The 26355-nt window shown below is 42.0% G+C and overlaps 1 protein-coding gene across 1 annotated transcript in view; it reads left to right on the top strand.

The window, feature by feature from the left end:
* Positions 1-2546: 2546 nt before the first annotated feature.
* Positions 2547-26355, top strand: part of LOC137362213 (uncharacterized protein C6orf163-like) — a 45407-nt gene continuing 21598 nt past the window's right edge. The window contains exons 1-4 of the mRNA XM_068026667.1: positions 2547-2882; positions 8209-8303; positions 18575-18682; positions 23756-23958. Of these exons, the coding sequence (XP_067882768.1) occupies positions 2744-2882; positions 8209-8303; positions 18575-18682; positions 23756-23958 (545 nt within the window). The 5' untranslated portion in view covers positions 2547-2743. The remainder of the gene's footprint in view (positions 2883-8208; positions 8304-18574; positions 18683-23755; positions 23959-26355) is intronic.

Here is a 26355-nt window from a genome sequence, read left to right as displayed (position 1 = left end):
ATAACAATCAGAAGAAGCACAGTGTGCAGTGACTGTAAAGTTGAGGATCTGACCGAGACCATCCCTGACATGACAAGGAGATGTGAGAGATCACTATCCCTGTGCCTGCACCAAATTGCTGGGCTTTGCATCCAAGTGGCACAATTTGTTTATCATTGCCGCTGCCTACACTTGCAATCGGAGGCACTACATGAAAAGTTGCTAGAGGAGGCTTTTGTTGCCTTTGATGGCAAGAGTATTTGAGCATCTGCAGAGCTGCCTCCAACGGGTACTATTAATACAATGAGAGCACCAGACCCATCCAGTGGGCCCATCTCAGCTGATTCAATGCAAAGCAGGGCTTCAATCTGCAGTCTTTCTGGTCTGTTTGGCTCTGACACAAACATTGGTATTTTTACCCATTAAGCTGAAAACAGATGTGTTCATATCTGCATAAAATATATGCACCAGTACGAAGCTTCAAACTGAATGTTTTAAGACAAATATCAAATGTAATCCTATGTAATCTGGAGAAAAGTGAAACCATGCAAGCAATGGCCACTAGAGGGAGTAAAAATGTTAACTATTTTTAAAAGTTACATTCATATAAAGAAGGGGAAAATGTAGAACATTGCTGATGCTGGATATCTGAAATTAAATCAAACAGAAAATGTTGTAAACACTCAGCAGGTCAGGAAACGTCCATGGAGAGAGAAACACAGTTAATGTTTCATTAATTCTGTTCCTCCAGAGGCACATCCTGACCTTCTGTGTGTTTCCAGCATTTTCTGTTATTACAAAGAATGGCATTCTGGTACTTTATGGAAAATACATCACCTGCAACAATGGGCCTGACATAAGCCAGTTGGGTAATTTCCAAACATCACAGATGGTGATCATTCCTGCTCTAGCTTCTCCTCCCTCCTTCCATCTCTCTCACTCCCTCCCTTCCTCGCAGAGTCAACACAGTTTTTTGAAAGGGAAATCCTCCTTGACAAATCTACTCAAGTTTTTTGAGGGTTTAACTGGCAAGGAAAATAAGAGGGAACCAGAGAATGTAGTGTATTTGGATTTTCTGCAGATTTACAATAAGGTGCCTCACAAGAGGTGTTACACAAGATTAGGGCTCACGGAATTGGTGGTAATATATTAGCAGGGATTGAGATTTTGGCTAATGGACAAAAAACAGAGAGTAGCAATAAACGGGTCATTTTCAGGATAGCAGGGTGTAACTGGTGGACTGCCGCAAGGATCAGTACTTGGGCCTCAACTATTTACAACCTGTAGTAATGGTTAACTGAGGGGACTGAGAGTAATGTATCCAAATTTGCTGATGATACAAAACCAGGTAGGTAAGTAAGTTTGAGGAGGATGTAAAGAGGCTGCAAAGCAAAATCGACAGGTTGATTGGACAAGAAGGGAGCAGATGGGGAAAAGAAAAAAGCAGATGATGTTATAAATGGTCAGAGACTGGGAAATGCTATTTCGAGCAACCTGGGTGTCCTTGTACATGAATCACAGAAAGATAACATTCAGGTACAGCAAGCAATTAGGAAAACAAATGGTCTGTTTGCCTTTATCACAAAGGGATTGGACTATAACTTTAAGGAAGCTTTGCTGCAATTATATAAGGCTTTAGTGAGACCACACATGGAAGACTGTGTGCAGTTTTGGTCTTTCCTAAGGAGGAGGGTACAGCAAAGGTTTACTAGACTGATTCCTAGGATGAGAGAGCTGGCATATGAGTAGAGATTGTGTAGAATGGACTGTATTCTCAGGAGTTTAGACGAATGAAAGGTGACCTTATTGAAACATTTAAAATTTTAGAGGACTTTACAGGGTAGATGCTGAGAGGCTGTTTCACCTGGCTGCAGAGTCTAGAACATTGTGGCATAGTCTCAGGATAAAGGGTCAGGCATTTAGGACTGACAAGAGGAGAAATTTCTTAACTCAAAGGGTTGTGAATCTTCACAATTCTATATCCAAGCGGGCTGTGGATGCTTGGTCTCTGAGTATATTCAACACTGAGATTGATAGATTTTTGGGCACTAAGGGACATGGGAAAAGGGCAGGAAAATGGAGTCAACATAGAAATTCAACCATGATCTTATTGAAAGAGGGAGCAGGCTCGAGGGGTGTATGAACTACTCCTGTTCCTATTTCTTACGCTATTCCCTCCCTCCCCCTACCCCTCAACCTCAATCCCTCTCTTGCACCCCCTCCTTCCCTCTTTCCCTCCCCTACCCCATCCTCTCTCCCCTCCCTCTTTCTTCACCTCCCTCTTTCTCCACCTCCCTCCTTCCCTCCCCTCTGCCCCCTCTCTCTCCCTTCCCTTCCCCTCTCTGTCTCTTCTTACCTCTCTCTCTCTTCCACCCTTCCTCTCTTCCCTCTCTGCGTCCCCCTCCCTGTCATTCTCTCTCCCTATCCCACTCTCTCTCATTCACACACTCTCTCTCCCTTACTTCTCTCACTTGCACTTTTCCCCTCTCTCTCTCTCTCTCTACCTTCATTTGTTAATGTCCAGCGTCACTGTGACAAATGCTGGACTTTAAACCTGGACCCGTTTCCTTGGTAACCATGACCCAGCTGAATGTCTCCTGTTCACATGCACCGTATGTCAACATACAGTACACCGAGCTGAGATGAACTTTTGCTTCGCATCCTGCACAGTTATCCCATCTGTAAAGTTGGACAAGACCGCGTTAATTGGAAGATCGTCGTCCCCCGACCCCTTTATTTACTTTTTTAAAAAATCTGAGCTCTGATGGACACTTGGTGTTTCAATATCAAATCCAGAAAGTCGCTGCTGGTGACACCAGATGGAGGAACCCCAGGACTGCCCACTTGGTATAAGGAACCTACCCATGCGCTGATTCAACAAAAAACTCACAAGTGTATTCTCGGTGAGAACCTGTCTATATTTAGAGTCAGTTAGGGCTTGAAGCTGCAATTCTCCAGGGCTCTGTGTAATGGTTATTTGGGGACAGTGGGGGAGGGAGGAGCTGCAGAGTTGAAGTTGAGCTTTATGATGTGCAGTGGCCCCATTGTGTTGCCCGCTGCTCCAGGCGGGTGGCTCAAGTAGGACTTTTCCAGTGCTGGATCCGCAGTGTGATCCCAGGATTTCACCGTGCAGTCTCGCAAATGCTGGCATCCCAAACAAGTATCGGCATTTGCGGTTGTGCAACAGAAGCTCCTGCAGGGCTGGCTCAGCAAAAAGGTAAACGCAGGTTGTGTGAGCAGATCTCCCATCTTTTTTCCAAAGTGGGTGAACACCATTCATTCCTTGAAAAGTCCTGGATTCATCAGAAACTGGGAAGTTCACAAGCTCCTTCACTTTATTTACATCGCGAATATGCCAGTCAGATAATCATGGTGTAAGGCAAAGGATACTAACTATAACTAACTGATAGGACCATTACATGTCATGATTGTACATCACGTGTACAAATCAATTCATATATATGCATAATAATAAATACCACAGTAGATTACACTGTTTACCAGTTAAATATTATTTTTCTCATTGATTATACTTACGCCTGTCATATTTAAATGCATTTTTCACATCCTGCCCAGGACCATTTTTGACAATTACGTGATTTAAGCACTGACCAGTGGCTCAGATGAATTTTCCCCTATTTGGGTCAGATTTTGAAGGGACATTTTACCCCTTGTTTTTACCATGCAAGATTTCAAATTGTTCTCTGATCCAATGCATTCCTCTTTCTAAGTACTTGCTGCCCGTGGTGATATTGCCTGCAGGCACAAAGTCAGGTAGCCCATGTACACTGAGCTCTGATACTGAGCTCTATCTGTCCATCACTCTTCTTGACCTCTCCAATGCCACCATGCTGTCAGACTGCCTATCCAGCATAAAGGCTGATAAGCCACAACTTCATCCAACTCAATGCTGTGAACATTGGAGTATTCCACCACAAACTCTGTTCCCTCGCCATTAATTTTATCCCGCTCTTTAGTCACTCTCGGGCTGAAACATGCAATCAGAAATCTTGGCATCCGATTCAAGCCAGAGCTGATGTTTAAATCCCACTTCCTATCCAGCAATATTGCTTACTTTGTGCTCCAAAAGATTGTCCACAACTCCCCCTACTTCAGCCCTGTCTATTCTGAAACCCTTATTCATATCTTCATCACCTCCATAAATGACTACTGTAATAATCTCCTTGTTGATGTCCTGTCAGTCAGCCTAGATAGTCTGCACTAATATCCACTCAGCTATCACTGTCATGCTGGATGATCTAATCCCCTAACAGATCACATTTAAAATCTTTGTCCTTGTCCATAAATCTGCCCATAGTTTGGCCACACCATATCTCCTCCAATCCTTTACCATCTCTCAAACACTCTGTTTCGTAACTCTGGCCTTTATTGCATCTCTCTCCCTTTGCTTTACTTTCTGTGACAGAGCATGTTGCCGCTTCAATCCTCCTCTATGGAACTCCATCTTTAACTCTTCACCAATCCACTTTCTCTTCATCTTTAGAAACCTCCTAGGCATCCATCTCTTCAGTCAAGCTTCAGGTCGGCCCCCTCTAACTTTCACATTCAGTGTCTATTTTCCTTACATCTATTTGTGAAATTCCAGGAAATATTTCTTCCCTTAAAGTCACTATGCAATTGCAAGTTGTCATTTTTATTGTTCATGCATATAAGCTACTGTCTTGCATCATGGGCTTCCTACATCATCTGTAAGAGTAACTCGCAAATGAAGAAAGTGACTTTCACACCACGTTCTTTAATTATTTCTAAACCTTCATTGTCATTGCATTCTTCAAACTTTCTATAGCCAAATTTTCTCCACATGAATCAAACCTGAATTCATCCTATTTTAATTATTACTGGAGGATATGATAATATATTCCATGGATGTGTTGATTTCACTGCCTCGCAGTAGAGAAATACCTATTGTAATGAGGTTAAAAGGAAAACAGTGGTATTATTTAATATGTGTTATGTTGTACGCTAAATGTCGTAAGCACAGTGGGTGATACTGACTACATTGAAACTGGCACATTACTGTAATTTGTTAGATTTATATTTTGTTTTAACAACATGAAAATAATCAGAAGTGGCAAGAGTTAATTCACTTCACCAAAAATCATCCCTCCAGTATACTATTTCTCGCACCTTGGCATGTGTTTTGAATAATGTTTTTGTTTCCCATTACCTTGCTTGGTAGATTATTCTAAACATTTATCATGGTTTGAGCAAAGTTTCTTGAGATATCTGTTCTAAGTTTATCAATAATTTCCATTTATGTCATCTGGTCTCACTTTCTTGAGAAACTTTGAAGAAACAATCTAGATTTACTTTATACCATGTCATATTTTACACCATTTGAAAAGGTCATTTTTAACTGCCTTCTTTATAAAATCTTCAATATCTTTAATTTTTGCTCAGAGCTCATCCTTCCTACGCTCAGAAGTAGTCATATTCTGTTCTGTTCCTTTCTCTTGTAAGTGCATCTTTTTTATGATGTCATAATCAAAACATGCTCAAGTGTGCTTGACCCGTAGATTTTATGTGGCCTTCGAATAACTTCTGTAGAATTTTATTCCACTGTTGTGACATTTTATTGGTGTATCAATAATACTTTTCTTCAAATTCAAATATAACATATAAATTCAAAATCTGAAGCAGCCCTTTATCATAACAGTCTGCGATATACCATTTTATCTGATTTAACAGGCCTGGTCTCTGGCACCCTCACAAAGAGGCCTTTTGGGAAGGGCAAAGAAGCGTTATAAATTCTGGTATAATTAACAGTTTTTAAAATATATATCAAAACCAGTTGCATTATGGTGCTTGTAGCTGTCAAATTTGAAATTGACTTTAATCATTTGACATACTTTTTAGTTGTAGCTCAATGAACATAATTCATATAATCATAGATATTACAGCACAGAAGGAGGTCATTCATCCCATTGTGCCTATGTTATCTCTTCAACAGGCACTATCTACTTTAAACTGATTACTCTGCCCTTTCCCTGTATCCATTTGCATTCTTCCTTTGGTCGTAGTTGTCCAATTTCCACTGCTTGTGGTAAAACATTCTGGGTATAAATATGTCTTGGATAGTAGCACAGAACGGGTAGCAGTAAATCAGTCATCCATTTTGCACCACCATCTCCGATTTTCTTTTTTATTGCCAAAAGTGGTAAAGAAAATCATACAAAGTGCCAAATGCGTGGCTAATTCACTATTTCCCACTTTGCACTTACCATCCAGGGTGAATTTATACCGGCCTATGTTTTGATAACCCTCTGTTTGACTTTCCCTTCATTTTTCTACTGACAATCCTTAATCTCCTCCCATTATCACAACACAAGAGCACAAGAAATAGGAGCAGGATTAGACCATGTGGCCCATCAAGCCTGCTCCACTGTTCAATACGATCATGGCCAATCTTCGGCTTCAATTTCACTTTCCTGCCCGTTCGCCATATCACTTGACTCCTTGAGAGACCAAAAATCTGTCTAAACCAGCCTTAAATGTGTAAAACGATGAAGCATCCACAACCCTCTGGGGTAGAGAATTCCAAAGACTCACAATCTTTTGAGTGAAGTTATCTCTCCTTATCTCAGTCCTAAATGATCTGTCCCTTATCCTGGGACTGTGCCCCCATTTTTAGATTCCCCAACCAGGGGAAACAATCTCTCAGTGTCTACCCTATCCAGCCCCTTCAGAATCTTATATGTTTCAATGAGATCGTCTCTCATTCTTCTAAACTCCAGAGAATATAGGCCCAATTTACTCAGCCTATCTTCATAGAACAATCCCTTCATCCCAGGGATCAGTTTAGTGAACCGTCACTGTACAACCTCCAATGCAAGTATATCCTTTCTTAAATATGGAGACCAAAACTGCACACAGTACTCCAGATGTGGTCTTACCAAAACGCTGTATAATTATAGCAGGACTTCCTTATTCTTGTACTCCAATCCCCTTGCATTAAAGGCCAACTTGTCATTTGCCTTCCAAATTGGTAGCTGTACCTGCATGCTAACTTTCTGTGTTCCTTGTACAAGCACACCCAAGTGTCTTTGAACATCAACATTTACAAGTTTCACACCTTTTAAAAATTATTCTGCTTTTCTATTCTTACAACCAAAGTGAATAACTTCGCACTTCCCTACATTATACTCCATCTTCCATCTTATTGCCCACTCACTTAACCTGTCTATATCTCTTTGCAGCCTCTCTGTATCCTTCCCACAGCTTACCTTTCCACCTACCTTTGTATCATCAGCAAACTTAGATACATTACTCTCTGTCTCTTCATCTGTGTTATTAATATACACTGTAAATAGCTGAGGCCCCAGCACTGATCCTTGCAACACTCCACTATGCACTGCCTGCCAACTTGAAAATGCCCCGTTTATGCCTACCCGTTGCTTCCTGTTGGTTAACCAATCCTCTATCCATGCTAATATATTAATCCAACTCCATGAGCCCTTATCTTTTGTATTAACCTTTTGTGTGGCATCTTATCAAATGCCTTTTGGAAATCCAGGTATACTACACCTTCTGGTTCCCCTTTATCGACCCTACTAGTTACATTCTCAAAAAAACTCTAATACATTTGTCAAACACGATTTCCTTTTGGTAAAACCATGTTGATTTGTTTTAATCATTCTGTGCTTTTCTAAGTGCATTGTTAAGACTTCCTTCATAATAGATTCCAGCATTTTCCCAATGATTGATGTTGGGCTAATTGGCCTGTAGTTCCCTGTTTCTCGATTCAGAAACCAGTGAAAACAATCTTTCACTATTTCACCTCTCAAAACCTTTTGTAACCTAACAAATTTCTACTGTCCCATCCTTAACCTTCTCTGTTTTAGTGAAAAAAAACCTTAATTTTTCTGAATCTTCGTAACGGAATAAGGCAATGATGCATGGCAAAGCATTTGAAAAATAACATTAATTGTAAAATAAACCGGAATGTTTACATTAACCTTGAAAATAAGTTTGTGAACTCCAACATGTTTGTCCCTTTTTAATAATATTGTAACCAGAATCATACAAGATGTAATTTGACTTTGACAAGCAACAGTGTGTGTATGCTTTGCATTCTATTTTGCTAATGCAGACTAACATTCGGCACAAACAACATCTTGTTTACCTTTGCTTCATAAATATGTTTTATACTCACATCTAATGTAATTTCATAGATTCATAAATTAAAATATTGTTTCTCTACAACTACAGAACTGGGATCACAGATTCATGAACAATACATGCAAGATGCTAATAATGAACAGAGGCAGACTGTGGAGGAAACAAGAGCAGCCATTTTATATTGGGTATAAAAGTTACATCATTTTCAATCCCCAATTTTCTCCCATTCCCTCTTTTTCTGAAAGTATTAGCACTGGTCAATCTCTAATACTTTAACCAAATGCCCATTATTTATGTTTGAGCTTGGCTTTTGAGCTCAACTGTGAAACAAGAGTACTGTTGAGCTATTCCAACAGGAGAGGCATCACAGTTGAGCCCAATTCCATCCTCACCCAACACCCATATTCCAGTCAAAATCACCAGAAATCAATTCTGGGCATGAAACTTAGCACAGATTTAGTATTTGAGATTTGACACTTACAAGAGAAGAAAAAGAGGGGAGAAAGAAATTGGATCTAATTGAAAGAATATTCTTTAACAATAGATTTATGTGATAGATCTTTATCAATTTTCTGTATATAAGATAAGCATATGAGTCAGTAATAATCTTAAAATAATATGTAAAGAGGTCCACCTAGTGGGTAATGGCAGTGAGTAAGTGAGACAAATAGACCAGAAAGTTTCCAGGTTTGATCTTTGTTCTGAGCTGCTTTAGCTTACCTCAGGCAGGTGGGCCTATATTGTCATTGGTGAGGGAGGATTAGGCTTAATATCAATGTTCACCGTTCACCCTTCATTTCCCTGCCATGGTCAATTAAACTGCTGCCAATCACAACTTAGGCACAGATATAAAGATTGACCAGTTGGGGAACATGCCAATGGGGAATAGTATTCCAGTAAAATCAATGTGTATGTATGTTTCTATATGTAGTGTTGAGCGAAGTGTTATCTGATTATGCTGTCGTTGCACATCTGAAGGCTTCATAAAGGGCTAACTGAATACTTGACTGATTACTACATGGACCCCTTCATTTCAAAGTTTTGCCATGTGCAGGGTGGCACGGTGGTGCGGTGGTTAGCACCGCAGCCTCACAGCTCCAGAGACCTGGGTTTGGTTCTGGGTACTGCCTGTGCAGAGTTTGCAAGTTCTCCATGTGACCGCGTGGGTTTCCACCAGGTACTCCGGTTTCCTCCCACAGCCAAAGATTTGCAGGTTGATAGGTAAATTGGCCATTGTAAATTACCCCTAGTGTAGGTAGGAGAATGGCGAGGATGTGGTAGGGAATATGGGATTAATGTTGGATTAGTATAAATGGGTGGTTGTTGGTAGGCACAGACTCGGTGGGCCGAAGGGCCTGTTTCAGTGCTGTATCTCTCTATGACTCTATTTATATTTGAAAGAAGTATTCACACATTCCTTACTTTAATGTAGCTTTACTTTGTGTAAATACAGTCTTACCACACATTTCTACATTGATCAAGATAGTACAGTTGTCAATGGCAATGTTGCTCTGTGGTATGGACACAGAGAATAAATTTTTTTTTGGCAACATCGTAATGCAATTTGTGGCCCCTACAAATTGCCCTACACACAGTTTAAATTGTACGCTCTTCAACTAAATCTAAAAAGATACATTGGCATGCTATAATGTCTATAGTTTGTTTGAGTATGATCCTTGGGTTGCATGGCTTTCATTGTATCAGCATTCTGCTGCTGTCTATGGGAGTCTCCCAGATATTAGGAGCCAGGGCTGATGACGGCACCTTAGGTTTCCTAGGATTCATCCTTAAAGTCTTCTTGCTCCATGAAATAAAAAGTGGATTTCCTTAAAATCAAGGTAGTGTGACTGCTTGCATTGGAAGCAGATACTTACATGCATGATGTTGTCACAGGTGACCTGTCTGTTGATGTAGGAGAAGGCTTTGTGATTCATGGATGCTCAGAAACTGAGTGGAGGAGCTTATAGAACAACAACAACAACTTACAGACTTACATCCATATAGCACCTTTAACATAGTACAATGTCCCAAAGGCACTTTAAGGACTGTTGCAAACAGAATTTAACACCAAACTACTTAAGGAAATATTAGGATAGGTGACCAAAAGCTTGGCCAAAAGGGTAGGTTTTAAGGATTATCTTAATGGAAGTGAGAGAGGTAAAGAAGTGGAGATGGTTAGGGAGGGAATTCCAGAGTTTAGGGCCTAAGTAACTGAAGACGTGGCTGCCAATGATAGAGATTTAAAATCAAGAATGTGCAAGAGGCCAGAATTGGAGGAGCACAGAGATCTCGGAGCGTTGTAGGGCTGAAGGAGAATATAGAGATATGAGGGGCAAGGCCATGGGGGGATTTGAAAACAACAATGAGAATTTTAAAATTGAGGTGTTGCTGGACCAGAAGCCAATGCAGATCAGCAAGCATAGGGGTGATAGAAGAACAGGACTTGATGTGAGTTAGGATATGGGCAGCAGAATTGGAGGAGCTCAGGTTTATAGAGGGTGCAAGATGGGAGGCCAGCCTGGAGAGCAGTGGATTACTCAAGTCCAGAGGTAACAAATGCATGGCTGAGAATTTCAGCAGCAAATAGACTGATACAGGGGTAGAGATGGACTCTTATGAAAGTGCAAGCAGGTGGTTTTGGTGGTGGAATGGATATGCGGTCAAAAGTTCAGCTCAGGGTCAAATGGGAGACTAAAGTTGCAAATGGTCTGGTACAGTCTCAGATAGTGGTCAGGGAGGTGGATGGAATCAATAGAGTTTGTGGTGGAGACCTAAGACCTTCCCAACATTCAATCTTCCCAACATTTAATTGGAGCAAATTTTTGTTCACTCAAAATTAGATGTCAGATAAGCAGAGTGACAAATCAGGCTGTGGAAGGTTCAAGAGAAATGGTGATGAGGTAGAGCTGGGTATCATCGGTTTACATATAGAGCCTAATGTTGTATTTTCAGATGATGTTGCCAAAGGGCAGAAGATGAGAAATAGGACGGGGTAAGGATAGATCCTTGGAGAACTCCAGAGGTAATGGTTTGGAGCGGGAAGAGAAGCCATTGAAAGAGATTCTCTGGATACGACTGGATAGATAAGAATGGAACCAGGCCAGGGCAGTCCCACCCAGCTGAGCAACAGATGAGGATAGTGTGGTCAACCGTGGCAAAGGCTGCAAACAGTTTGAGAAGGATCCGAAAGAATAGTTTCCCTTTGTCACAGTCACGTAGGATGTCATTTGTGACTTTGATAAGAACCATTTCAGTACTGTAGCAGGGGTGAAAACCTGATAGGAGGGATTCAAACATGGAGTTGTGGGAAAGGTGGCCATAGATTTGGGAAGTGACAGCACATTCAAGGACTTCGGAGAAGAAAGAGAGTTTGGAAATGGGGTGGTAGTTTGCAAGGACGAAGGGGCCATGGGTCATTTGAGAAGAGGGTGATAATAGCATATTTGAAGGGGAAGGAACAGTACCCAAGGAGCATGAACTATTAACAGTATCAGCTAACATGTAGCCAGGAAATGAAGTTGGGTTGTCAGCAGTTTGTTGAGAACAGGATTGAGAGAGCAGGAGATGAGCCTCATGGACAAGATGAGCTTGGAAAGAGCATGGAGAGGGATAGAAAAGAAACCAGAGAATGTTACAGCCATGTAGTGAGGGGTTTGGATGGTCCCCACTGTTCAACTCCCACCTGATCGCAACAAGTTTTTGTTGTTGTTAGGGTTTAACCTCTTTGTGTTTTATTTGTCAAATAAACAGACAGCGAGAGACTTTCTTGTAGGTTTAAAACAGGAAATCAATTATTTATTGATCAATACGCCTTAACCCAAAATTGTCGCAACCGCATCCATTCATGCATTCACTCACGCGCCCGCGCGCACACACACACGCACACAAGAGAAAGATAGAGAGGGAAAGGGGTAAGTGGTTGTAAGTGGGTATAGGTTTTGGGGGTCACGGTAAAACTGTTGAATTCTCTCAGAAGTCGAGTTCTCATTGGTTGCAGGCCTGAGGTGTTTGTAGATTCGTTCTTGATTGAAAGTTCAGATGAAGGCAGTGGATCACTTCTAATTCACTGCTATGTAAATACAGATGTAGAATTCTACAGTAGGGTGCATCTCTTCTGGTTTGCTGGATGTTCTCCCAGCCTCTTAGCTGGAAAAGCTGTTCGTTAATGTTTCTTTCTGAGTCTCTCTCTCTCTAGGGCTGCCTTTTAAGGTAAAAATTTGTTCATCTCGCCTCTGCTGAGAGAGAGGTATTTTCTTCTCTGTAGTGACCAACAATGGCCCAGGATGTGGCTCCTTCGCAACTTCTTTATTTCAGAAGAACCCATTCAATTCAATAGGGTCTCTTGATGGGTTTAATTGATACCTTTCAAACTAGTTAGGCATTCTTTGCTCTAAAGAGGGAGCATGGCCATGTTTGAATACACATGCAGCTATTTTTAGCAGCATTGATCACTTTTTAAAAGAAAGGTGCATTTTTAAAAGACAAAGTCAATTTTTATAACTCTTCAGTGTTAGTCTGTAATTTTTCATCATCACACTTCTTGTATGCATGACATTTCCCCCAAAAAGGATTTAAAAATTCTTTGGATTTCATGTTTATGTTTTTTTTTAGAAAGAAAGAAGATAAAGGGTCACACCACTGCACACATTCATACACACCTCAATTTTACAACTGCTACAGCTGGCATTGCCTGTAACAGCTATTTTTTGTTCAAGTTTAATTTTTTTCATCATCCTTCCTTTGGATGAGGTACCATTAAAAATTGAATTTCTTTTGGTCACATGTTGTCAAATGGGGTTGTAGTTTCTCTAGCATCAGCTTGTAGTACCTTGGGAATGCTAATCAAATTAAGCATGTGGTTGTTGATGAAGCTTGTAGTATGCAAATTTCTGTTACAGCATTGTTCTGGATTCCTTACAACTTTCCCAGTCTATAAAAGCTTCAACCCCTTAACTGTGGCTTCCACACTATGTGGCTTCAACAGTTCAGGTTCTGGCAATTAGTTCTTATATAGCTAGATAGTTCTTATCTCTAGGGTGATAGTGGGTGATAAATTGTTTTTTTAGCCCCTGTGAGGCGTCTAGGATTTCCGCCTGCCCCTTGTTCTTACTGAGTTCTGAATCTAAATTATTGGGTTTGATTAGGTTTTGATTTGGAACCTGATTGTTTGATTCTTCAGTAAGTGCATACATACTGACTTCACTTTTGTTTTCTTGTGATTTTCACAAGAAAGGTGCTTACTTTGGGGTATTTTACCTTCCATTTTCCTTTTACTTCAGGGATAGGTTTTTCCCTAATCTACCCCATCTCCACTGGGATACTAATGCTCGCAGGTGGTTGTCCAGCTTCCACGGCATTGCCCTATGACACTTCAACGAGGTGAGGCATCTCTCTCAGGATTGGCTTGCCTGTTTGGGAACTTTCCCTGTCCCTAATTAAATCTTTGAGAAAACAGTTTCAACTAACCATATTTCTGGTGCTTTTCCTTCAACCTTTGCTGCTTTTATCTTAGCTCCTTTAAATTTTCATGGCTCCATCTTGGTCTTTTTAAATTTTTCTCGCTCTGTCTTGGCCTTTTTAAATTTCACTGGCTCCAACGCCCCTTGTGTGATTTTTGGGACTTTCTCAGCCCTCTGCAGCTGTGCAGAGTCTTGTTTGTCCCCCTCCATTACTCCAGTTTCCGTGGACTGTTCTGGACACTCTGGATACAACACTGTGCTTCCTGCCAAGTCATTACCCAGCAATAGGTCAATCCCCTGCATGGGTAAGCTTGGAATGATCCTGACTATCACTACACCAGTGACTAACTTATCCTGCAGGTAAACTTTAACTAAGGGAACCTTTAAGTCTTTGCTAATAAGCTGCTTTACCAATCTTGTACTATTTGTTCTGCTTTTCTGTAAATTTGGCTGCAGCAGGGTTTGAAAACAACCAGTATCCCTGAGGATGCTTATCTTCTTGCCTGGTGCCTGAGATACAAAAAGAGTTATTTTTCCTTTTTGTAAAAAAGTCTGGTATGTGTTCTGTTCTTGAATGATGTCATAACACATGCTTACCACTTTCATAGCTACGGACGCGGGCTTGACTGCAGTGCCTCCTGTTGTTTTTTTGGAATACCAACAGTTTGCCTGGACATGCCCAGATTTGCCACACTGGAAACATGTCAGGTGGACCCCTACTAGTTTATCACCTGGGTTCCTTTTTTTAAAAGTTGGAGACTGATCTGGTTTTCCTTCCCTACTCTCCTTTTCGTTTGAGCCCATTTCTTCTTCCTCTGCTTCCCTGCTATCTCTCCCTAGCTTGTAAGAGCTACTAGGCCCAAAAATATTCTGAGTTAGGGATTTGTGAATCACTTCATAATCATCAGCCATTTTTCCTGCTTCTCTTACTCCTGTAACTCTATGTCCATCAGTGTGGGTCCTTCTACTAACTGGGATGCTATTGTTAAATTTTTCCAGCAACATCATTTCTTTCAAATTTTCGGATGAGGGTTTTAGCTTGAGAGATCGTATCCAGTAATCAAAAACCATTCTTTTGAATTCCACGTTTTTCCAGGTGTGTTTGAATTTCTATCTATAGCTCATATGCATTTAGAATTGCAGTTTTAGTTTGTTCATAGTCAGAGGAACTCTCTTCTGATAACAGGGAAAAAGTTTCATGAGCCCTACCCACGAACTCGCCTTGTAAGAGGAGAGGCCAAAATTCTTTTGGCCATTTTAACCTGGTAGCTATTTTCACAAATAAGATAAAATATGACTCAACCTCCTCCTCATTAAATTTTGGCATTAGTCTTGAGTGTCTCAGCACATCAAAGAGTTGCTTTGAATTGGGGATAAGATTTGAGTGGCTGGTGGCATTTTAATCTTGTTCTCATAGCCTTTCTAGCTCAAACTGTTTTGTCTCTCTATCCTCTTTCACCTTCTAGAATTGCATCACCTCTCTTTTGAACTGCAGCTCTCTTTCCTCTTTTTCCTTCTGAAACCCTCTCTTCCCTTTACTTTTGAAACTGCATCTCCTCTCTTTTCAATTACAATTGTATTTCTTCGCTTTTTATCTGCAACTAGATTCTAGCTAGACATTCCTTTTCAGACTTGGATTCCATGCTTTCTTCTTTCTAATTCAGGGGTAAGTTTAAAATGGTTAGCTAGACTCTTCACCAGTTCAGGTTTTTTTTTTTGCTTTTTGTTTTAAAGTAATTCCCACCTCTGTAGCTAAGCTTTGTTAAATCTTCAGTACTTAATTCATTTAACTTATCATGGGATATCCCAACCTACTCTACAGACTCTTTAGCATTAAATGTGGCCATCTTTTTTGTTTCCAGCACCATAGAGAAAAAAACAGAAGAATACAAGAGAACCTGTTTGTCTACCTTTCCACAATTCTGGCGGTCAATTTCCTGCCATTTTTCAAATCCCTTGTTTGTCTGGTGGTGAGGGGTTTGGGTGGTTCCCATTGTTCAACTCCCACCTGACTACAGCAAGTTTTTTTTTCTTATTAGGGTTTAACCGCTTTGTGTTTTATTTGTCAAATAAACAGACCGTGACAGGTTTTCTTGTCGGTTTAAAACAGAAAATCAATTATTTTTTGATCAATACACCTTAAATTGAAATTGTCGCAACTGCATCCACTCATGCATTCTGTTACGACCAGGTGAGAAAGGTGTCTAGGGGTCTTTTACTGTCTTCATCTGGTCTTATTGTAACAGGGTTTAATTTTAAACACACTGTGTTTTGAGCTCCCCTTTGGTGAATCCTTGTTCACAGCTTTCCAATTATAAGGCAAAGAAATGAACACACCAGATTTTCTTAGGTTTAAAGAAAAAAAATGAAATTTATTAAACTTACTTAAACTCTAATTCGGTTAACGCCTGTGGATATACGCCGCGCCCCACGCTAGCATGCATACACGATACGCACATGCACATACAGACAGAAAAGAGAAGAAAAATAAAATGGCGAGGTTTGAGGCAATCTCTGAAGAGAGTTTTTTTACGGTGCTTCGAGCTTGCTGTAGGGTCCTTGGTTGTAGGTAGGTCTTGCTTTTCGTTGGGGCCCAGTATTCTTCTTAAACCTTGTTCACTGTAGGAGACTTTTCTCTCTTGGGGTTCATATGTAGAATTCTACAGCAGGGCATACCTCTTCTGTCTTGCTGGATGTTCTCCCAGTCCCTTAGCTGGGAAAGCTGTTTGGTGATGTTTCTTTCTGGGTCTCTCTTTCTCTTTCTAGGGCTGCCTTTTAAGGTAAAGATTTGTTACATCTCGCCTCTGCTAATAGACAGGGGTTTTCTTCCCTGTAGTGACCAGCAATGGCCCAGGATGTGGCTACTCTACACCTTCTTTGTTTCAGAAGAACCCATTCAATTCAAAAGTGTCTCTTGATGGGTTCAATTGACACCTCTCAACCTAGTTAGGCATCCTTTGTTCTAAACAGACAGTGTGGCCGTTTTTAATACACATGCAGCCATTCTTAGCAGCCATGTTCACTTTTTAAAAGAAAGGTCCATTTTATAAAAAGACAATGTCAATTTTTATAACTCTTCAGTTTTAGTCGTAATTTTTCATTATCACACTTCTTGTACACATGACAAGAAATATGAAAATCAGGTTAGGGTAGGAGAAACCTGAGGGGATATTTGACCAGGTGGAGCGGGGATGGTAGGAAAGCAGCAGAGGTAGCTGAATGGATGGTCTCGATCTTAGTGATAAAGAAGACAAAGAAAGTGGCAGGGGAGAGGAGTTTAAGAAAATGAAAGCCATTTTTGTCTTCCACGAAGATCCTGGAATAGTATGCAGTTTTGTCAGAGGAGATTAGGACCCAATAGTGCATTATGATAGTAGCATATGGGTGCCTTCAGTGACTTTCTAAACTTTGGAGAACTCACTCATGAGAAAATAAATTGAATAGCCTCCCAATCTGTGATGAAATTCTTTGCCATGGCAAACAACACATCAGTCTCCTGCTTGATGAATCTGTTAACTGCAGTTTGACTGATAATTCTGATGTCTCCTGTGGCAGGTTAGAATAAACCAGGTTTTTAAAGTACAAGGCTGTGGTGACTGACTGTCACTGGCAGTGTTGTCCTCATGGTGGAGGTCAAATTCTAGGAGTCGGCTCAACTCTGTCACCGCCTCCCTAGTGAAGCAGATCTGGTAAAGACTGTTGTCCTGCAACATTTAAAGGGAGATGCACCTCTGCTTGTAGAATTGACCCTGCAGGTAAGAAGCATTTTAGTTGCTGCAGTTAAAATTTAGAAAATGGGCATTCTAATGAAGATTCCTCCTCCACTGCTGTCTGTACTTTTGCTCACCTACCCCTTCAGTATCGATAGGTCAATCTGACCTGCCTAACACACCTTTTTGTCATTTCCCTGCTCCTGCAAAATAACACAGACAGGAATTCCATTTTCTAAATTATATTTGCAGCATATAAAATTGCATCAGTCAAAATTCTTGGCCAAAACGTCAAAAAAATAAGCTGATAGAAATCAGCATTGAAAATAACACGCAACACATTGCTGGAGAAATTCCATTTGCTGAAATTCTTCTACAAACATAGCGAATTCCTCTCTAAATGCTGCTTTCTTCTTAGTCCAGAATATGCCAGGCCCCCTATTTTGTACAGGCAAGCACAACACCCAGCACAATCCAAATGAGAATTGCAGGAAATCGTACATACATTAAATGCATCAATTAAATGGAGTAAAATATTAAACTGAAATAGAGCACTTTAGACCTGCCTTAAGTCCTGACCAGAACTTAAACTGGGGTGCAAAACAAGAAAAGATATAGCAGAATCGATCTCTGTCACCTATTTTGGCATCAAAAAGATATCCTGTCTAACCCTAAAGCACTGTAAATTAAAGTATCCTCTTTATGTAAATCTATTAACAGACTTTTTTGGGGAAAAATGATTCTCCTGATGGATGCAAAGGATGGATTTTGCCTATAAGTCATAATTTTGACCTGTTTTTACTTCTTATTGTTAATTAAATTGTTTATGTCTTCACTTTGCCATTTAGCTTACCATACTTCTTATTCTTTCAGGGGATGTGGGCTTGTTGGCTAGGCCAGCATTTATTGCCCATCCCTAATTGCCCTTGAGAAGGTGGTGGTGAGCTGCCTTCTTGAACTGCTGCAGTCCACTGCTGCTGACTTACCCCTTCAGACAAAAGGTAAGGTAATCGGAGCCACAGACTAACCCTGGCTGTTATCAATGTTGCACCACAATTGGGCAACAAGAGATGTTCTTTATGGCTGAGCCACCTTTCACTCTCTGTCTAAGAATATGGCCAAGACCTGGTGATTCTTACCCACTGAGGACAGATGAGTATGAACAGTTAATGATGGTTGCCAAAGTTCTCTATTCCACACAATTTAAAACCAATGAAAAGGGTTTTTCATAAGAGATGGAGAGAGTAATTAACAACTGGTACTCTTTTTTGTGTAACACTCGTCCAGACCAAGAAGGAGAAAGAAGAGGCAGTGAAAAAGGCTTTGCTTCAGGCCCAACAGGAAAAGAAAAAAGAGATAGAGATATTAAAGAAGATACACATGGATGAATTAAAGGTAGGTGCATGCTTCAAACTTTTGCTACAGCAACACCTGACTCAGAGATGTGAGGGCTACCAAGTGAGCCAAGGCTGATTCATAGGAGATATTAGGAAGAGAAAGAGATGGAAAAGCAGAAGGTATTAGAGAGGGAATTCCAGAGCGTTGGGCCCAGCTGGTTAAAGGCTATTAATGGAATGCTGAAGGGAGACGAAGTCGGACTCAGAGGAACGGACAGTTTGGGAGGGGGAACAGTTTTAGTGCTGGAGACGATTACAGAGATAGGCGTGAGGTAGCAGAGATTTTTTTTTAAATGATAGAAACTTTAAATCGGAGGCATTACAGGAATGAAAGCCAATGCAGATCAGTGAAGGCAGGAACAGTGGGCGAGTGAGACAGGAATTGGGCAACAAAGTTTTAGATAAGCTGAAGTTTAAGGAGCCAATGTTAGAGGTGAGGGTGAAAGGGGCAGAGAGAGAGAGGGATTTAATGAGATGGTTGGTAATGTAGAAAAGGAGCTCGCAGCTATTTTTGTCCTCCAGGATGATCCTAGAGTACTGCATATTTTAGGCAGATGTCAATGACGCCAGATAGAGCTTGATATGGTGCAGCTAGATATGGCTTTGAATAGCGAAGCCAATTTTGTGCTGATATACTCAAGCTTGGACCTCTTGGACTGGAGGGAACAAATATGACAGCTATGGTAGGGGGAAAACATGGATGGAAGAAATTGAAGGTTTTGTTGGGGATTAGAGCATTAAAAGTGAAGGTGACGGAGTGCTTAGCCATATCAAAATCAACAACTGCAGCGGTATCTGGCAAATAGAGGACAACAGGCTAGAGAGTTGGGAGTTTGAGATTACAGTTGTAAGTACCAGGATAGAACTTTTTCCAAGTTGGATACAGAATGAAATGGGGTTGAAAGAGGATAGGGCTGATGTGGATGCTGAGGGATACAAGGAAGTGGTTGGAGGTGGCTCATCAGTGATCGAATCTATGAGATTGGAGAGGTCACAGGACTTAATGAGGTTGAGGGAATGGCTGTGAATGTGGGTAGGAAAGTTTATATGGAGTAAAAGGTTTAGGCAGGAGTTTAGGGCAATGAACTCAGAGGCAAGAGGGCAAGGGGAGCCTAGATAGAGATTGAAATCACAAAGGATGAGGAAATCTTCAATACAGAGCATAAGGGAAGAAGGGAAGAAAGCTATCTCTAGAAGAAACCTTTGGTGGGATTTGAGAGATAGTAGACAATAATTTTAAAGGAAGGGAAAAAGTGGTGAAATATGGTGAGGTGCTTAAAGGAGAAAGTTTCAAATGAGTAGAGAGAGAGGAAAGGGTGCAATTTGGTGATAAGGGGCACACCACCACCATAGTGATTTGGGTGGGGCAGGAGGTGGAAAATGTAAACCAGCAGTGAACTTCAGTAAGGAGCAACATACCCTCATTTTTAAACCAAGTCAGGTCAAGGCTATCAGCATGATAAATCGCATTAAACTCATGGTTGGTTCGTACCTTACCTGCTACAAGTGTATCCTCTGTAGTATCAAGAACAATAAAATATTTTGAGCTGAAGTGTTATCTAAGTTCTAAGCAGCTGTGAGTCTCATCATTACATTATTTAGATCCACTCATACCCTTTGTATATTATTATGGTTAGTGTTGTGCACTTTAATCTATAAGTATGCTTCCCAGCTAAGGATTTACATCCGATTTAGGTTTGTCGCAGCCTGCATTACTTCTGTGGCTGCATTGGCCAATGTTCAAAAATTGTAATATTTCTCCCCTTTCTCCATATTGGCATCTTGCACCATTCATGACCACTAAAAGCATTCTGCTCCAAGAATCTGTTGTCAGGCGCTACAAGGTATTCAGGAGCAGCCCAAGGTGCTTTGCCCTGTCTGATTTATTTATTGTAATTTTTTTTTTTTGTTTCCTGAAGCTGTTAATGTCAGCATATTAAAATGAGGAATTTGCTGCGAGCAGAAATGTCAAGTATGATTCATACATCATCACAAGCTTACCCCACCACACTGCTACTTCAGTTTTACCATAAAGGTAGGCAGGTACTATAGTGTACTGATGTACCAGTGGGCTTCGTTATGGAGGATAGGACATGAACTACTCCCGACAATTCCTTATGTGATGTGATTCTTGATCTCACCTTGGTTTTAGAGGGAAGCTGTGATGCTGTGCTGGGGTGCTTTACCTAAGAGGTGAGGCTTCATGTATGAGGTTTGTTATAGAAACATAGAAAATAGGAGCAGGAGTAGGCCATTTGGCCCTTCGAGCCTGCTCCACCATTCATTATGATCATGGCTGATCATCCAACTCAGTAACCTGTTCCTGCTTTCCCCCCATATACTTTGATCCCTTTCGCACAAAGAGCTATATCTAACTCCTTCTTGAAAACATACAATGTTTTGGCTTCAACTGCTTTCTGTGGTAGCGAATTCGACAGGTTCACCACTCTCTGGGTGAAGTAATTTCTCCTCATCTCAGTCCTGAAAGGTTTACCCCGTATCCTTAGACCCCTGGTTCTGGACTCCCCCACCATCAGGAACATCCTTCCTGCATCTACCCTGTCAAGTCCCGTTAGGATTTTATAGGTTTCTATGAGATTCCCCCCTCACTCTTCTGAACTCCAGCGAATATAATCCTAACCGGCTCAATCTCTCCTCGTACGTCAGTCCCGCCATCCCAGGAATCAGCCTGGTAAACCTTCGCTGCATTCCCTCTATAGCAAGAACATCCTTCCTCAGATAAGGAGACCAAAATGGCACACAATATTCCAGGTGTGGCCTCACCAAGGCCCTGTATAATTGCAGCAAGACATCCCTGCTCGTGTACTTGAATCCTCTCGCTATGAAGGCCAACATAACAATTGCCTTTTTTACCGCCTGTTGGACCTGCATGTTTACCTTCAGCGACTTGTGTATGAGAACACCCAGGTCTCGCTGCATATTCCCCTCGCTCAGTTTGTGGCCATTCAGATAATGATCTGCCTTCCTGTTTTTGCTACCAAAGTGGACAACCTCACATTTATCCACATTATACTGCATCTGCCATGCATTAGCCCACTCACTCAACTTGTCCAAATCACCCTGAAGCCTCTCTGCATCCTCCTCACAACTCATCCTCCCACCCAGTTTTGTGACATCTGCAAATTTGGAGATATTCCATTTAGTTCCCTCATCTAAATCATTAATATATATTGTGAATAGCTGGGGTCCTAGCACCGATCCCTGCGGTACCCCAGTTGTCGCTGCCTGCCATTCAGAAAAAGACCCGTTTATTCCTACTGTTTGGTTCCTGTCTGCCAACCAATTTTCTATCCATCGCAATACACTACCCCCAATCCCATGCGCTTTAATTTTACACGCTAATCTCTTAAAAGCCTTCTGAAAGTCCAAATAAACCACATCAACTCTACGAGTTACATCCTCGAAGAATTCTTGTAGATTTGTCAAGCATGATTTCCCTTTCATAAATCCATGCTGACTCTGTTTGATTCTACCACTGTTCTCCAAGTGCTCTGCTATAAAATCTTTGATAATGGACTCTAGAATTTTCTCCACTACCGACGTCAGGCTGACTGGTCTATAATTCCGTTTTCTCTCTACCTCCCTTTTTAAATAGTGGGGTTACATTACCTACCCTCCACTCTGTAGGAACTCTTCCAGAGTCTATAGAATCTTGGAAGATGACCACCAATGCATCCAATATTTCTAGGGCCACTTCCTTAAGTACTCTGGGATGTAGATTATCAGGCCCTGGGGATTTATCGGCCTTCAATCCCATCAACCCAACACTATTTCTCTACAAATATGACCAGGTGAGAACAAGGTCTAGGGTTCCCTCTCAGCCTTCACCTGGTCTTACGGTAACAGGGTTTAATTTTTAAACACACCATCTTTTTAGCTCCCCCTTGGTGAATCCTTGTTCACTAACTTCCAATTATAAGGCAAAGAAACTACCCGACTGGGTTTTCTTAGGTTTAAAGAAAAAAGGTTGAAATTTTATTAAACTTAAACTTAAACTCTAATTCGGTTAACGCCTACGGATACACGATGAAACCATGCTAACATGCATACGTGATACACACATGCAGATAGAGACAGAAAAGAGCAGAAGAAAAATAAAGTGGAAAAGTTTAAGGCAATATCTGAAGAGGATTTTTGATATGGTTCTTCAAGCTCACTGTAGAGTCCTTGATTGTAGGTGGATCTTGCTTTTCGTTGGGGCCCAGTATTCTTCTTAAACCTTGTTCACTGTTGGAGACTTTTCTCTCTTGGGGTTCATGTGTCTTCAGTGGATTTGGAGTTCAGTGAGAAAGAGATGGGAGCGGACAGACAGGAGAGGTCTTCTTCAGTCCAGGAGCATTCTGCAGTCTCTGAGTTCAAACTGTTTGTACAATTCAGAAAAACTAGGTTGCCAAGCAAGCTGGTCACGTGACCAGCTGGTCTGACCGCGTCTGTTTGTGGATTCGGCCATCCCAGCAGTCATCCTGAAATTTGAGCTTCCTCACCTTCAATGTCTGGTGCTGAAAGTCCATTGTGGGGTAAATTGGATAAGGGAAGTAACCCCTTTGTCTCCACAAGCACTGTCTGTTAATACTCAAATGTTTTTCCAGCCAAGGGCCTGGGGATTTTTAAAAACGAGTCCTTTCTTCACTTCAGCAACAGTTTTCAAATCAATGTTCATATGACAACATTAATATGCCTAATTCTTGGCAGGTGGGGGGGGATCTGCATGCCAGGTTAAACAGAGTATCAACAGGCTACTCAAAATGTAAAGGGTTAAATTACAGCCAGTTGTCATCCAGTGCTGACCTGATTTGCTCTATTATTATTTTGTACATTGTGGTGATATTGCTGGAGGCTGAATTAACAAAGCCCACCGAACCAACATACGTTGCAACAGATGTACTTCTGAGGCCTATTGGATAATTCATCTAATGATAGAAATCTTGCTGTAATTCATACTGCAGAACAATAGCTCTATTTTTTTTTTTCAGTTCAACGCTTGATTTCTGGGCTCTGTAAAACCCAATCTCTTGACAAAGTTGCTTGACTCATCACTCTGTTTTTTTAGAAAGCAGTACAGAAAGCAGAGGCTAAGATGTTGTGGCAACAAGAGCAGCAGGTGAGAAAAGAACATGAAGAGGGAAAACAACGGCTAGTTTATGAAGTCCAGCAGACACTTGACCAATGTGAAATTGAAAAGGCCACGGCTGTAGCTGAAGCAATAGAAGATGAAAGGGAGGTTGCAGCCTATACTCTGGATCAAGTGGTAACGTAAGTTCTTGATGCATGTGTCTTTGTAGCAGAATGAATAGCTATGCAACTGGCTCTCTGCCGACCAGACCCTGTGTTTCCCATTGTTGTCAAGTGGATGCACCATTCCTTTGGCCTCCTTGCCTCGAGAGACAATGGGGTAAGCACCTGGAGGTGGTCAGTGGTTTGTGAAGCAGCACCTGGAGTGGCTATAAGGGTCAATTGTAGAGTGACAGACTCTTCCACAGGTGCTGCAGATAAAATTGGTTGTCGGGGCTGTTACACAGTTGGCTCTCCCCTTGCGCTTCTGTCTTTTTTCCTGCCAACTGCTAAGTCTCTTCGACACGCCACTCTTTAGCCCCGCCTTTATGGCTGCCCGCCAGCTCTAGCGATCGCTGGCAACTGACTCCCATGACTTGTGATCAGTGTCACAGGACTTCATGTCGTGTTTGCAGACATCTTTAAAGCGGAGACATGGATGGCCGGTGGGTCAGATACCAGTGACGAGCTCACTGTACAATGTGTCCTTGGGGATCCTGCCATCTTCCATGCAGCTCACGTGGCCAAGCCATCTCAAGCGCCGCTGGCTCAGTCGGGTGTATATGCTGGGGATGTTGGCCGCCTTGAGGACTTCTGTGTTGGAGATACGGTCCTGCCACCTGATGCCAAGGATTCTCCGGAGAGGCAGCGAAGATGGAATGAATTGAGACATTGCTCTTGGCTGACACACGTTGTCCAGGCCTCGCTGCCGTAGAACAAGGTACTGAGGACACAGGCTTGATACACTCGGACTTTTGTGTTCCGTGTCAGTGCGCCATTTTCCCACACTCCCTTGACCAGTCTGGACATAGCAGTGGATGCCTTTCCCATGCGCTTGTTGATTTCTGCATCGAGAGACAGGTTACTGGTGATAGTTGAGCCTAGGTAGGTGAACTCTTGAACCACTTCCAGAGCATGGTCGCCAATATTGATGGATGGACCATTTCTGATGTCCTGTCCCATGATGTTCGTTTTCTTGAGGCTGATGGTTAGGCCAAATTCATTGCAGGCAGCTGCAATCCTGTCGATGAGTCTCTGCAGACACTCTTCAGTGTGAGACGTTAATGCTGCATCGTCAGTAAAGAGGAGTTCCCTGATGAGGACTTTCCGTACTTTGGTCTTCGCTCTTAGACGGGCAAGGTTGAACAACCTGCCACCTGATCTTGTGTGGAGGAAAATTCCTTCTTCTGAAGACTTGAACGCATGTGAGAGCAGCAGGGAGAAGAAGATTCCAAACAGTGTGGGTGCGAGAACACAGCCCTGTTTCACGCCACTCAGGATAGGAAAGGGGTCTGATAAGTGGCCGCTACGCTGAATTGTGCCTTTCATATTGTCAGGGAATGAGATGATGATACTTAGTAGCTTTGGTGGATATCCAATCTTTTCTAGTAGTCTGAAGAGACCACGTCTGCTGACAAGGTCAAAGGCTTTGGTGAGATCAATGAAAGCAATGTCGAGGGGCATCTGTTGTTCACGGCATTTCTCCTGTAGCTGGCAAAGGGAGAACAGCATGTCAATGGTGGATCTCTCTGCTCGAAAGCCACACTGTGCCTCAGGGTAGACACGCTCAGCCAGCTTCTGGAGCCTGTTTAAAGCGACTCGAGCAGAGATTTTCCCCACTATGCTGAGCAGGGAGATTCCACAGTAGGTGTTGCAGTCACCGCGGTCACCCTTGTTCTTATAGAGGGTGATGATATTGGCATCGCGCATGTCCTGTGGTACTGCTCCCTCGTCCCAGCACAGGCAAAGCAGTTCGTACAGTGCTGAAAGTATAGCAGGCTTGGCACTCTTGATTATTTCAGGGGTAATGCAGTCCTTCCCAGGGGCTTTTCCGCTGGCTCGAGAATCAATGCCATCACTGAGTTCCGATTTTGTTGGCTGTACGTCCAGCTCATCCATGACTGGCAGAGACTGAGCTGCATTGAGGGCGGTCTCAGTGACAACATTTTCCCTGGAGGACAGTTCTGGGTAGTGTTCCACCCAGCGGTCCATTTGCTTGCGTTGGTCAGTGATTGTGTCCACTGATTTAGATTTGATGGGGGCGATCTTCTTGATGGTTGGCCCAAGAGCTCTCTTAATGCCATCATACATTCCTCTGATGTTTCCGGTGTCAGAGGCCAGCTGAATATGGCTGCATAGGTGTTGCCAGTAGTCATTTGCGCAGCGCCTGGCTGTTCTTTGTGCAGCGCTTCTGGCGACATTAAGTGCTACGGATGTTAACTCGCTGGGGGCTTTCTTGTAGTTCAACAGTGCAGTGCGCTTAGCGACTATGACAGGTTCCAGCTCTTCGAAGTGATTGAAACCAGTCTGCATTCCGCTTCACACGTTTGCCATAGGTGGTCGTTGCTGAGTCATAGATGGCATCTCTGATGTGGGCCC

Source organism: Heterodontus francisci, chromosome 3 (genome assembly GCF_036365525.1).
Source record: "Heterodontus francisci isolate sHetFra1 chromosome 3, sHetFra1.hap1, whole genome shotgun sequence".
Taxonomy (NCBI): Eukaryota; Metazoa; Chordata; class Chondrichthyes; order Heterodontiformes; family Heterodontidae; genus Heterodontus; species Heterodontus francisci.
This window is presented reverse-complemented; position numbering and strand designations above follow the sequence as displayed.